Source organism: Pelodiscus sinensis, chromosome 11 (assembly GCF_052426305.1).
Source record: "Pelodiscus sinensis isolate ZL-2025 chromosome 11, ASM5242630v1, whole genome shotgun sequence".
Lineage (NCBI taxonomy): Eukaryota > Metazoa > Chordata > Testudines > Trionychidae > Pelodiscus > Pelodiscus sinensis.
This window is the reverse complement of record NC_143062.1, coordinates 3,691,317-3,704,124: the sequence shown is the minus strand read 5'-3', so window position 1 is coordinate 3,704,124 and position 12,808 is coordinate 3,691,317. Positions and strand designations below refer to the sequence as shown.

Genomic DNA, 12,808 nt, shown 5'->3' with positions numbered 1-12,808 from the left:
AGAATTGGGTTTGTATAATTTGGAAAAGAGAAGACTGAGAGGAAATACTGTAGGGCTGTGTCTAGACTGGCAAGTTTTTCTGGAAAATCAGCAGCTTTTCTGGAAAAACTTGCCAGCTGTTTACACTGGCCACTTGAATTTCCGGAAAAGCACTGATGATCTCATGTAAAATCATCAGTGCTTTTCCGGAAAAAGTATGCTGCTCCCGTCTGGGCAAAAGTCTTTTTCTGAAAGACTTTTGCGCAAAAGGGCCAGTGTAGACAGCATAGTACTGTTTTCCGCAAAAAAGCCCCGATCGCGAAAAAGGCGATCGGGGCTTTTTTGTAGAAAACCGCGTCTAGATTAGCCACGGACGCTTTTCCGCAAAAAGTGCTTTTGCGGAAAAGCATCCTGCCAATCTAGACGCGCTTTTCCAAAAATGCTTTTAACGGAAAACTTTTCCGTTAAAAGCATTTTCGGAAATTCATGCCAGTGTAGACGTAGTCTAACAGTTTTCAAGTACCTAAAAAGGTGTTACAAGGAGGAGGGAGAAAAATTATTCTCCGTAACTTCTGATGATAGGACAAGAAGCAATGAGCTTAAATTGCACCAAGGAAGGTTTAGGATGGATATTAGAAAAAGCTTCCTAATTGTCAGGGTGGTTAAGCACTGGAATAAATTGAATAGGGAGGTTGTGGAAACTCCATTTTTGGAGATATTTAAGAGCAGCTAAGATAAACATCTGTCAGGGATGATCTAGATGGTGGTTGGCCCTGCCATGAGGGCAGGGGACAGGACTTGATGATCTTTCAGTGTCCCTTCCAATTCTAGTATTCTCTGATTCCATGATCAACCAAAATGGAACCAGATTGCTCTCACGTAAAAAAGGTTATGTAGGAGTTTTTAAACTAAAGGCTGAGGAAAAGCCAATGGGTATAGAGGAGCACATGATTCAGATAGACACATTCCTCTGGGGAGGATTTATTAAAGAGGATACTCTATATCCTAGCAAAGAAGAATGGCTAGAAGTTGATACAGTACAGGCAGGGACTGAGGCCAGACAGCTAAATATTGACAAATGCTATAAATGCTAGTACATAAACATAAAAAATCTAAATGCTAAGATGGTGAACTTGAGTGTCTGGTATTAAATGAGGATATTGACATATTAGACACCACACAAACTTGATAGAATGATGGTAATCTACCATATATACAGGAATGTGACTAATGTGTAAGAATTTGCATTCCACATGGCTTGAGGAGAGGTGACTGTGTTGGGAAAAGGGGTATAGCTAGTCCTAAACTACCTGCCATATTTATTGCAATTATCCAAAAGTGCAGATTTACAAATTTGTTTGGGATACTTACCTGCCCTGGTACAATATTTATTCACCCACCATAGATCAACCATGCACTACAATGCAATCTCCCCTCATAGAGGTTGCCATCAGTTGTTGGGGATAAGTGGGGGAGGGTGGTTATGCTTGCTTCCAACTACTGTGTTTGATCTTCATGCTCTGTCTCTTGGAACTTATTCTAAGTGTGCCAACATGAAGTGCCGCAGGGCCATGCCAATCCTTTGAAGTATCATGGTTATCAATGGCAATGAATCTGGGCACAGCTGACTGTTTACAAGTGATTTAATGTGGAACACAGCGTGAAAATGGCTGTTACGCCTTTCCCAGAGAACCTTGCTCATTTGTCACTAACTTGGAGCTGACATGAGATCATTATAAAGCCATTTCAGAAAGGGCTCAATTTTCAAGCTCAGGTGCCTAAATAAGATGTCTAAACCAGCGTTTGGACAATTAAATTAGAGCTTGAGGTGGACATGTTAGCATCATGCACTATGATAAGGCCATGTACTTGCCAGTGCAGACCCCAATGCAGTTTGAGCAGTCTCATTTTGGAGACCTCCTTTGAATATTAGTTGCACTCTCACTATTAAGGGAAGATGAGCCATTTAAAAAAATTGAAGTTTATTTTATACAAATATTTCTGCAAATATCTTTTTTTTCTGTATAGTACAATGGCTGACTATTCAGATTATATGATTTCAAAAAAGCCAGAGAAAACAAAGTTCAACTTGGAAAATTCCATAGGCCAAACCGACAGGAAAGATCTACAAGGTGGTAAGTTTTTGAATGATATCTAAGATCTGATTTTAAAAGATAAATGGAATATGAAATTCTGCCTGTGTGATATGTTTATGCAGATGTAATTGTTGTGTGAGCACAGGGCTAGGAATTATGGCCTCAGCATTCTGGTCACAAATCTTCCACATATTTCTTATGTCACCTGTAGCAAGTCACTTATCTGTGCCTCAGTGTCATGTGGTTCGGCTTTTGGATACAAGAGGAGCCAGTAAAATCACCTCAGATAAACTCTTGTTAACTTTATTGTACACAGAATAGTGAAGGAAAGCAATGCTCATGCCGGGATGGGGAAGGAATCCGAGGCAAGGTTACACAGATCTATTTCAGTATACAGGATAGTTAGCACAGACAATAATATAGCACCTACACCTAGGGCAATACCCAAGATACTTAATTTTAATGATAGGGATATACATGTACTTATTTCTATAAATTGTACACAGTTCCACCACTAAGACCCTTACGATTGTCAAATGATTGTCAGATGAGAGGTTGTAGCCTCATTGTTTCCCCATGCACAGAGGTGTCCACAATGCATCGGTCGGTAGGAACAGGCACAGCTTCTAGTTGCAGCGAGTAAGGTAGTGGGGACCCTTTACTCAATCCCTCCCACCGATTACCTTTTCTACATTTACTTTTATAGCCATAGCGAGACTTGCTCATCTAGTAAAATCTACCAATTAATTATGTATTGTATATGCCCCTCTTTTGGACATGTCCTGCCAGTCAAACTATACTATACTTAATTGACAGTTCTATGCCTGCATCAGTGATTTTTAGTCATTAGAATGGTTCTGTACCAGTACCAAGTTACTCCCAATGTTCTAGGCACGGTTTCACTATACCAGTACTCCCTACACGAGGAGTAATGGTAGTTCGAATTAGGATCTTTAATTTGAACTACCTACTCCATGCCGCGTGTAGCCGCGGGCACAGAGTTCGGACTAAGGGGGATTTACCTTATAGAAATAAAACAAATGAGGTTGGCACTAGAGTTACCATTCTCATTCTGAAATTAGGCAATCACCTTTTGCCATTCCATGTCTGTTACACTGTCTTTGGCTGCCAAAGGCCACAGGGTGCAGTCCTCTACCCCTCAGGCACAGAGCACCATCTTCTCATTCTTGGCTGATGTCACTGGCCAAGTGTCTATGTATGGCCAAGAGTGGGCAGTAAAGCTGCCATAAGAGGCACAAAACAAAGAGAGGTTGTGCAAGAAATATTTGGGCAAGCATGAAACATAATTCAGATCTGGTTCCAAACCTGTGGTGGAAGAACTTAGACCACGAGTACATCCTGTGCACCCTCCATTCATGTTAAGCATTATACAGCCCCACTCTCCCAAAGGTCCCCCTTATCCAACACTCTTCCCTTCCTCCTCCCTCTCTCCGCCCGCTGTGCATGGACTGCAGCCCTAGAGCTCCTTACCTCCATCAAGAGGGCTCTGACTGTGGACTTCCCTACACCAAACTGTTTTGTTAGTCTTTAAGGTGCTACTAGTCTATTTGTTGGTTTTTAAATTGTTCCTATAGACAGTCTCTCTCTCTCTCTGCAACCCTAACTATCCACTAGGGAAGTCCATTATGTGCATTGAATGAGGGAGATGTCTTATGAAAAAAATAGTATGAGATCATCTGATTAATGTCTGTATAATTAAGCATATACACCAGGAGGCCAAATTAAGGTTAGACAGGCAACCACACTAATGTTCAAACTTTCAAATGCTTAACTCTAAAATCTTAACATTCTGTTAACACAGTTTTTTGGGGGGAAGGAGTTGGTATTTAGTAAGAAATAGGTTGTAGAAGTGATTTCTCAAGTGTATTGCCTAACTCATTTATAATACATTCTTGAAATCTTATATTCTGGCCCCCACCGGCCCATTACGTATTCCAGTATGTTTGTAACTTTTTGCCTTGTTTAATCTTAAAGGAATTCTTTCTCACGTCTATGAACAGGTAGAAAGAAAAGTTCTTTTTCTAGAAGGGGCTCTGCTGTTAAAGAACAAAAGCAGAGCAGCTGTAAAGTGTCCAATGCAGAGGCCCTGATTGCAGCACTAACAAAGAAGTGTGGCATAGCATCTTTGCAACTGGACCTTATGCCTCTCCTGTCAGGTATGGTTCAGTATGGGGAGGAGGGACAGGTCACTATGTACAAATACAGGCTTCCAAAGCAACCAAATTCATGCTGGACGTGACTTAGGCTATGTCTGCAATACAGAGTTTCTGTGCAAAAACTCGCAGAGCATCCACACTTTCAAGCACGTTTTTGCACAAGAGAATTGAAAGATCAGAGGGGTTTTTGTGCAATTGGTATTCCTCTTTCTATGAGGAAGAATGCCTTTTTGCGCAAGAGCTCTTGTGCAAAAAGGCGTGTGGATGGGGAAAAGGGGTTTTTGCATAAGAAATGGCCTCCAGGAAAAAAACCAGGTGCCCTGGAGGCCACTCCGTCCAAGGTAATCAGAACTCTATAGTTCCTGTCTGCTGGCCCCTCTTAAAGCTGCAGGCACCCTGGACAAGCCTTGTGGCAGGAAGCCAGCCTAAGAGCAGTTCCTTCATCACGCGGCTCTCTCTCCCACTGCCATTGCCACCCATGACGGAGCCACAAGCCCCCGAGATCTCCCTGGCTCTTCCAGGGAGCAGCCATAGGGGTCCCAGGACCCCCCCAGGGGGATGAAAAGGCGCACCTCAACATGGTCTGTCCCAGAGATTGCAACCCTCCTGGAATTGTGGGTCAAGGAGAAGAACCACATAAATCTCCTTTTTTTAGGAGGAGGGTTTTGGTTTTTTTTTAAAAAACTCGTCTAAACTATATTCATTTTCGAAAGTCTTTCAAAAATGTGATCAGAAGTTATGCAAATTCCGTGGGATTTTCTTTCGAAAAAACTTTGTAGTTTAGACGTGCCCGGGGTGACTGAGCCCATGGGAGGTGCCTGTGCCCCTTCCCTCCTGTGGCCCCCCCAAAACCCTCCAGGAGCCCCCTCCTATGAGCCCACTCCCACCCCACCCCCCAGCAGCAGGGCTGTATGAGGGTAAGATGGCACAAGTCCCCCGGAAACAGGCTTTCTCCCCACCCCCACTCCACCCCCTACAGTCCCCAGCCCCATTTTCCCAAGGGTCCCTCTTATCCAACACTCTCCCCCTCCCCACCATGCTGGGACTGCAGCCCGGGAGCACCTTACTTCCATTAGGAGGGCCCCGACAGTGGACTTCCTCACCCCAAACTGGTTGCCCACTGACTGGTAGTTGTCTGGAGTGGTGAGCTTCCACAGGGTGATTGCGACCCGCTTCTGCAGGAGGATGGCGGGCCTAAGGTGAGTGTCGCGTCTCTGGATGGCGGGTGCCAGCCAGGCAGAGAGCTCTAGGAAGGTGGCCTTGTGCATTCTAAAGTTCCGCACCCACTGCTAGTCGTCCCACCGCTCTAGGACCAGCCGGTACCACCAGTCCGAGCTGGTCTCCAGCCTCCAGGACCTTCTCTGTAGAGTGGGGTGTGGTTGCTAGAGTGGAGCAGCTGCAACCACTGAGAGGGTCCCCAGAAGGAGCTTGGGTTTCAGGTCCTCCAGGAAGAGGAAGGCAGCTGGCAGCAAATGCTGCAAAATCTGCAGCATGGCCGTGTGGGGCCGTTGCCTGCCCAGAGGCAGCTCTGGCTGCAGGGCACACAAAGCCGTGGCATCCCCCAAAAGCACAGGGCAACTACAGCAGGCACTGCTGAAGCTTTGCTGTTCCTCAAAGAGGTCCGCAAGCAGGCAGCAGCAGCAGAGAAATGGCTGTCCAGAGAGGTCCCTTTAAGCATGAGTCTCTGCAAGGCTCCGCCACCAGCCCTCTGAAGCAGCTGGTGACCTAAAGCCCTGCCTGAAGTGGTTCCCGGCAGCCTTTTTTGCGAGAAAGCATCCTATGTGTCTGGGCACTCTTGTGCAAAAGCACATGGCTTTTTCAATGCACTTTTGCAGGGTGGATGCTCTATTGCTCAAGAAGTTTTTGTGGAAGATCTCTTCTGCAAAAAGTTTCTTGTGCAAGAAGCCTGTAGTGTAGACGTAGCCTTAGGGAGTTACCATGGGAGATGCCCATGGGGAGCATTGGGTTCTGGAATGCAAGCTGGCTGGGGAGAAGACCAATGGTTAGGAAGTTTAGTTGGGCTTTGGACTTGAAGGGAAGCCTGACATTTCTGCCTATGGCACAGTGTTCTCTGAAAGACTCCTGCAGGGTTCTAGCAATGCAGATTTACGCTTTATTGGATCCTGTTTGGTTCAGGACCGGCTGGGTGGAGTGTTTATTCGAAGGTGGAGAGGTTAGTTTCTCTGCATGCTATAGGTCGGGGTTCGGCTTAAAGTTTGTGGTTAACATTCTTTTCCCTAGTTTTCATGTATGCTGTGCTCATTCTCTTTGTCCAGTTTTGTTTATATTTTTTGTTAATAAATCTTCCTTGTTTATAATATTGAGGGAGTTTGTTGAGCTAAAGGGAATGCCTGACTGGGAGGAAAGGGGTATAGATGGGAATTGAGGAATCGGCCTGCCGACAGCAATCCCAGGGCAGAACTGTCAATGGGCCCCCATGCATGCGCAGCCTATAGCCATGTGGACATAGTCCACCTGACATTTGTGTGGCTCTGGCTCTGGGAGGGAGTTTGGCCATGGAAGGGGTATAGGCTTGGGGAGGAGGAGGGGCGGAAATTTGGGTGTGAGGTGCAGGGTGTGGTCTCTGGGAGTGAATTTGGGTACAAGGTGCAGGAATTATAATCCATCCTGGATTAAAGTCAATGGGGCACATGAGCAAAGATTACTCATATGAATAAGGCAGGTTCAGGACTTTGAAAGATGAAATGGGGAAGCAGAAACAGGATCCAGAGCATACTAAGACATTTTGAAGTGGGATTGCATGTTTTTCAAGGGGCATACAAAAATGTTAAACTCATTTAAGTTAGCAAATATATACAAATATGAGTATCAAATGGATGACTTGCCAGTGCCAATGAATATGTTTGGAAATTTTTCAGGTGAATTTTCTGAAAGCCTGTTGAAAATTTTGCCTGAAAAGTTGGGGGGGCGGGGTAGCTCTAGTAAAGATTCTGAGCAATTTTAGCTAGTCAACCTAAATCCTTGGGCTGTGCGCACGAAAGCTCATGATACCATCTCCATGTTTTGTTAGTCTTTAAAGTGCTATCAGACTGTTCATTGCTTTTAAGTTTGCCTGCTGGTCATACTCATGTGAAAGTCCTTATTTATGAACTTGACATTACTGTTTCATTAATAACATTTATGGGATGATATGCTTGCAACTTTTTAGCTGCCCATATGTAGACAGTTACTGTTACTAGCGAAATATATCTACTCCTGGCTCCGTAGAGTTGATTCTGAAACAGTGAAAGTAGTTAAAAGAGATTTGTGACATATATGTTGAAATATAGTACGGTGAAATAAAGAAAGCTCATGAAATAGCTGCTCTCTCTTTTTAAAGGCATTTATCTATGTGTAACCAAATGTCTAACCTTTTGTTAAAAACCTTTTAACAACTATTAAAATAGCACTGATATATTTATAGTACATAGTTAATTTGTAAGTCTTCTAGCACAATGAAACCCTGACATCATTGGGGCCTTTAGTTTCTACTGTAACATAGTAGAACCTCAGAGTTATAAATACTTTGGGAATAGAGGTCTGTTACACTAAACAAAATATGGGTGGTTGGTCTTTCAAAAATTTGCAGCTGAACATTAACTTAATGCATCTTTGAAACTGTCTTATGCAGAAGAACAATGCTACTTGCAACCATCTTAATTTAAATGAAATGAGCACAGAAAGTTTATTTACATGTCAAATCTTTTTTTTAACTTTCCCTTTCTCTTTTTAATAGTGTACATTTAACACAGTGCTGTCCTGTATTTGGCTTTGTTTTTTGTCTGAGTGCATACTTTCAGTTCCAAAGGAGGTGTGTGGTTGGCTGGACAGTTTGTATCTCTAGTGCTCCTAACACTGAGGTTCTACCATACAAATTATAAATAATTATAATATTTAGAACAATTGAAAATACTTCTATATTTCAGCTTCAGTGCTGCTCCAGTGTCAGCATATGTTACTAACTGAAACTGTGGTATTAATTAGTCTTTCTTTGACTGTTTTCTAAAGATTTAATATTTAATTTCATATTGTTTCACAGGAGAAACGTTAGTGATTAGTCGACTACAAGAGAAATCTTCTAAGATTTTAGATGCATATGTAACTTTCACTGCAGAAGAGCCTCTTATGTCTGAGAGACAGATAAGTGAATTGAATCCATTGATTATTAGGATTCATTCTGCTACATGCCTCCCGACAACTCCTGTCCCACTTGAAGTGCTGCAGGTAATGGAGAACGCTGCTCTTTCTATAGGATTCTATTTTGTCAGTTTAACCTGAGGTCATGTCCTTTAAAATATGGAATACACCTATGAGCAGGAATGTTCCCTATTCGCTAGATTGTACCTCGCAACATTTGCAGAATATGCATAAGACACGGACTTCCTGAAGGGAACATGTGGCCAATTATCTCCTTCCACTGCATTATATACTGGCAAAAAACAATCTTGTTTCATAAACCAAAATGTATGCACTGTAGCTTTATACTTAATATCATGCGTTGGTTCCTAAGCAGTTCTTTTCCCTTCTGATTTTTTGGACAGTCAGGGGAAACTGTTTGATTCAAATAGTTTGATAAATCAGTGCTCAATGGAGAGGATTTTCCTGTATTGAGAATTTATTTAACTAGAGGAATTGTAGCATGTTTCATTTCTTAGCAGAACTAAATAAAATAAAAGAAGTCCAGTTCACCATTGATAAGGGATATAGCCCATAAGTTCTAGTCCTTTCCTTCTGTGAAGAAAGGTAGAGCTTTGTATAGATTTTATTAAATAAGCTATGGGATAAAACACTTTTCGTTTAATTTTTTTTGCCTTTATGAATGATTATTTTTCAAAAGAGAAAGCCCTTTAGTTGACTATAATGAAACTGTTGATAATGCAGTTTGAAAGGAGTAAAATTTTACTGCTCAGTTAATCTTAAATACTAAATTTTAGAAGCAGGCTCTAATTTTGGGTGCTTCCTTTGTTGTGTGCACATCTTGAGAAACTGTGAGCGTAATGTTTCAGAAATGCTGAGCACCTACAATTCCCATTGTTTTCTGTTGGAATTATAGGAACTCAGCACTTTTGAAAAACAGTGACAGGTTGTCTTAATTTGGTCCCCAAAATCTGTAGTCACCTTAGGAAATGTTGGCCAAAGAGTAGTTTAATAACCTTGTGTCATAAGTGGAGGGCTGGAAAGGATCTTCAGAGATCCTCAAGTCTAGTCTTCTGTGCAGAGGCAACACCAAGCAAAGCAAGATAATCTCAGATTTGCATTTGTCCAGCCTGTTCTTAAAAACCTCCAGTGATGGGTATACCACAGCCTCCCTTGGAAGCCGATTCTGGAGCTTACCTACTCTTACCAAACTTAGTAAAGTCACATTGAATCCATGGTGGAATTTCATAATGCAGTCAGTGCATGAATTCCTATCAGCTGGCTCTACATCTTTGGAAAATAACAGGGAAAACCCAGGTACTGACTGCAACACATTTGATGCTGGAAGTGAACCAAGAAGGTGTGCCTGAAGGTTTTTAAGGGGTCCCGGTAGCACAGCAGATTGTGACCGTTTTCTTCCTCCTTCCCTATCAAATATGGTGGTGTATTTGGTGACAAGCTCAAGTTCCAGGTGTAATGATATCATGGCAGTCCTCAGCAAAGTGTTCATTCCACATACCAGCATGGTGCTAATTGACACTTGTGTAAAAGAGACTCAGCAGAGATGTTAAGAAATAAAGTGCCAACAAGAGTAAATTACTCTAATTCTTCAAGCCAACAAGATACATTAAAAGGGTGGTGAGGGGAAGCCTACAAAGTCCTTGCTTGTGCTGTCTGTGTGGATGAATGTGATTTTGTCTTTTAATGTAGATCTGAGAACCTATCCAGTGTTCTGGGTGTGTATCCCACGGGTAAAACACACAAAGCAGTACTAAACAGTATAAACCACTCCAGTGCCCAGCCTGTTCCTTCTGTAGTGGCCTGAGAATAAAAATGTATGTTTCAGTGAAGCTGAAGGTTAATAAGGCTCCAGTGAACCAAGAGGGGAGCGAGCAGTGGTGGCTAGAGTCCCAGCCTTTGTAAATCACTGCAGAAGCCCCACATGGCATGGTCCCGGCAGCACTGACAGCTGGCTGGGGGTGGCTGGCTCTTAGTCCTGTCCCTTCTGCACAAGGCCCCACCTCTTTCGGGGAGCCTAGAACTGAACCTCCCCCATATTGCCCAGGGCCTAGCAAAGTCCACCAGGCCTGACACACATTAGTGTATTCTAATCAAGCCCATTGCATTGGCATGGGGACAGTCACTGCTTTTGAGGATAGAGGGTATTTCAGTCTTTTTCCGGTGCCAGGTTTACACAGGAGCATTATACTGATGATAGAGCCTACCTCTGCGATAGATCTTTCGAGCACAAAGCACATGATCCCATTTTACAGATAGTAAAACAACATGTCTGTATGAAGCCAGGAAATCATCACAAATTACTCCTGCCCCTTCCATGCCATTTTTTCTCTTCCCTCATGGTTCTCTTTGCGAGTGTAGATGCAGCCACTTCCTGATAGTGGACATTGATCCATGATATCAGTTTGCCTCTCAAGGGACCTTACCCTTAAGAAGCAAATTTCTACTGTTTAAGAATATGGCTTTTAGTGTCGATTGTGTTATGTAAAAGTCCCCCTTCCACTATTAGCTCCCTATCAGGTGACTGAAGGAGTGATGTGCTGACTGTATGCAAAAGGAACTTTACCCCTTATTAAGAAGATGTATGCTGGAAGTCAAAGGGAAGGGAAAAGTTAGTCCTACAGGTATTTCACTTTGTTCCCTGGATTTTCTGCAGGCGACCTGCGTTCCCACATACTGCAGATACCGATTTCACAACCTCCCTTTTCATCAAACACACGGGCAAACCCATGGAACCCACATCTATTTTAAGGATGTCAATGTGATTCTAACAGGGACAATCAATCCTGAGAAACTGCGTGAGTATTTTAGAGGGCCACCTTTGGAGATTGAGGTTCATGACCGGGACAGAAAAATGGCAGAGGACATTAAAAAAGCCTCTTTGTTTGGTGATGAACAAGATGATGGGAAGTTGAGTAATGTGGGTCTTCTCTCTTGCAAACACACAGCCTACAATCCATTTACAGAAAAGGACAATTTGTGGCATCCCTATGGGGTTGCTAAAGTCAGTCTAACTGACCTACTGCTAGGTGAAAAGTACTTGAATATCACTGTGCCCATTCATAGCTGTTCAGTTCCAGATCCCACTGTCTACCAGAAGGATAATAAGACTGAAAAAAATACAGGAATATTGGGATCAATGGCTGGCTCTCAGACTTCTCCACTGCCTATGGGACATTATCTAGAATCCAACTCAGTCCTGAAATTAAGAGTTGAAATAGCAACGCCGCTAGATCTGCAAGCAGAAACTGCTGATACTGAAATTTCAGATTGCCCATATGGCTGCATTATTTATATTTTTGACTACAATAATGCATCTTGCTTACATGATTTGATGCAAGAGATTACAGAAATTAATGCTGAAGCACTCCAATTGGATTCTTATCCGCTACAAGTAATTCAGAAGGCTCTTGCTACTTTCAAACTGAAAACCACAACCAAGGAAATTTCTGAACTGGATATCATTACTGGCTTTCATATTCTGGATGGTACAATTCACCTTTTAGTCTTGGAAGGCTTAAAGGACAAAGCAATCAAGAGACTGTGGGAACAGCACTTTGATAAGTAAGAGAGTTTCTTGTTTTCAGTAGTTATTTCCCTCAAGATTTACAAGTTTAAACGAATAGTGCTGATTTCTTTTTTGTTTGTTTGATTTTTCATCCTGAGTGCTGTTACTAGAGTTATACAAAATATGAATTTGACCCAATGTCTGCATCAAAGTTTGAAGAGTGACCTTTACATCTTTATCAGCAATTTGATAATCTCTCGGGCTACGTCTACATTGCAAGCTTCTTGCGCAAGAACTTTTTGCAGAGATCTTCCACAAAAAGTTCTTGCACAAGAGCATGTCCACACTGCCATGTGCTTTTGCGCAAGAGATGCGCTTTTGTGCAAGAGAGTGTCCACACTGCCATGGATGCTCTTGTGCAAGAAAGCTCTGATTCCCATTCACAGAATGGCCCTCAGAGCACCTGTACTTTGTCCGTCCACACACGCCTTTTTACGCAAAAGCTCTTGCGCAAAAAGGCTTATTCCTCATAGAAAGAGGAACAACGTGTGCGCAGAAAGCCCTGTCTTCTGATGATCTGCTGTACTTTTTCTTGCACAAAAATGCACTTGTAGTGTGGATGCTCTGCAAGTTTTTGCGCAAAAACTCTGCAGTTTAGATGTAGCTTCAACACCAAGAGGGCTGTCATTAGAATACTATAAATTTACCACACAGCACTTTAAGCTACTATGTAGGCAGTATAAACCACTCTATGTTGGGCAGTAAAATTCTAAATAATACCCTTCAATTTTCCATTTTCCTGCCTGTCTTCCACATTCAGGTTAGACATGGCCTGAGCTCAAAGTTCTGACTGAGACCCAACCTTTCCTAAGTTTTGAGAGTGTTTGGATCTC

General features: G+C 42.7%; 1 protein-coding gene across 5 annotated transcripts in view; it reads left to right on the top strand.

Annotated features, from left to right (window-relative positions):
• CFAP92 (cilia and flagella associated protein 92 (putative)) overlaps positions 1-12,808 on the top strand; it is a 101,494-nt gene that overhangs the window by 49,123 nt on the left and 39,563 nt on the right. For 4 of the 5 annotated variants that reach the window (XM_075939716.2, XM_075939717.2, XM_089781359.1 and 1 more), the window contains 4 exons: positions 2,008-2,114; positions 4,097-4,252; positions 8,292-8,476; positions 11,064-11,971. In XM_075939716.2, coding sequence (XP_075795831.2) covers positions 2,008-2,114; positions 4,097-4,252; positions 8,292-8,476; positions 11,064-11,971 — 1,356 coding nt within the window. The remainder of the gene's footprint in view (positions 1-2,007; positions 2,115-4,096; positions 4,253-8,291; positions 8,477-11,063; positions 11,972-12,808) is intronic. The other variant, XM_089781358.1, reaches the window with a different exon arrangement.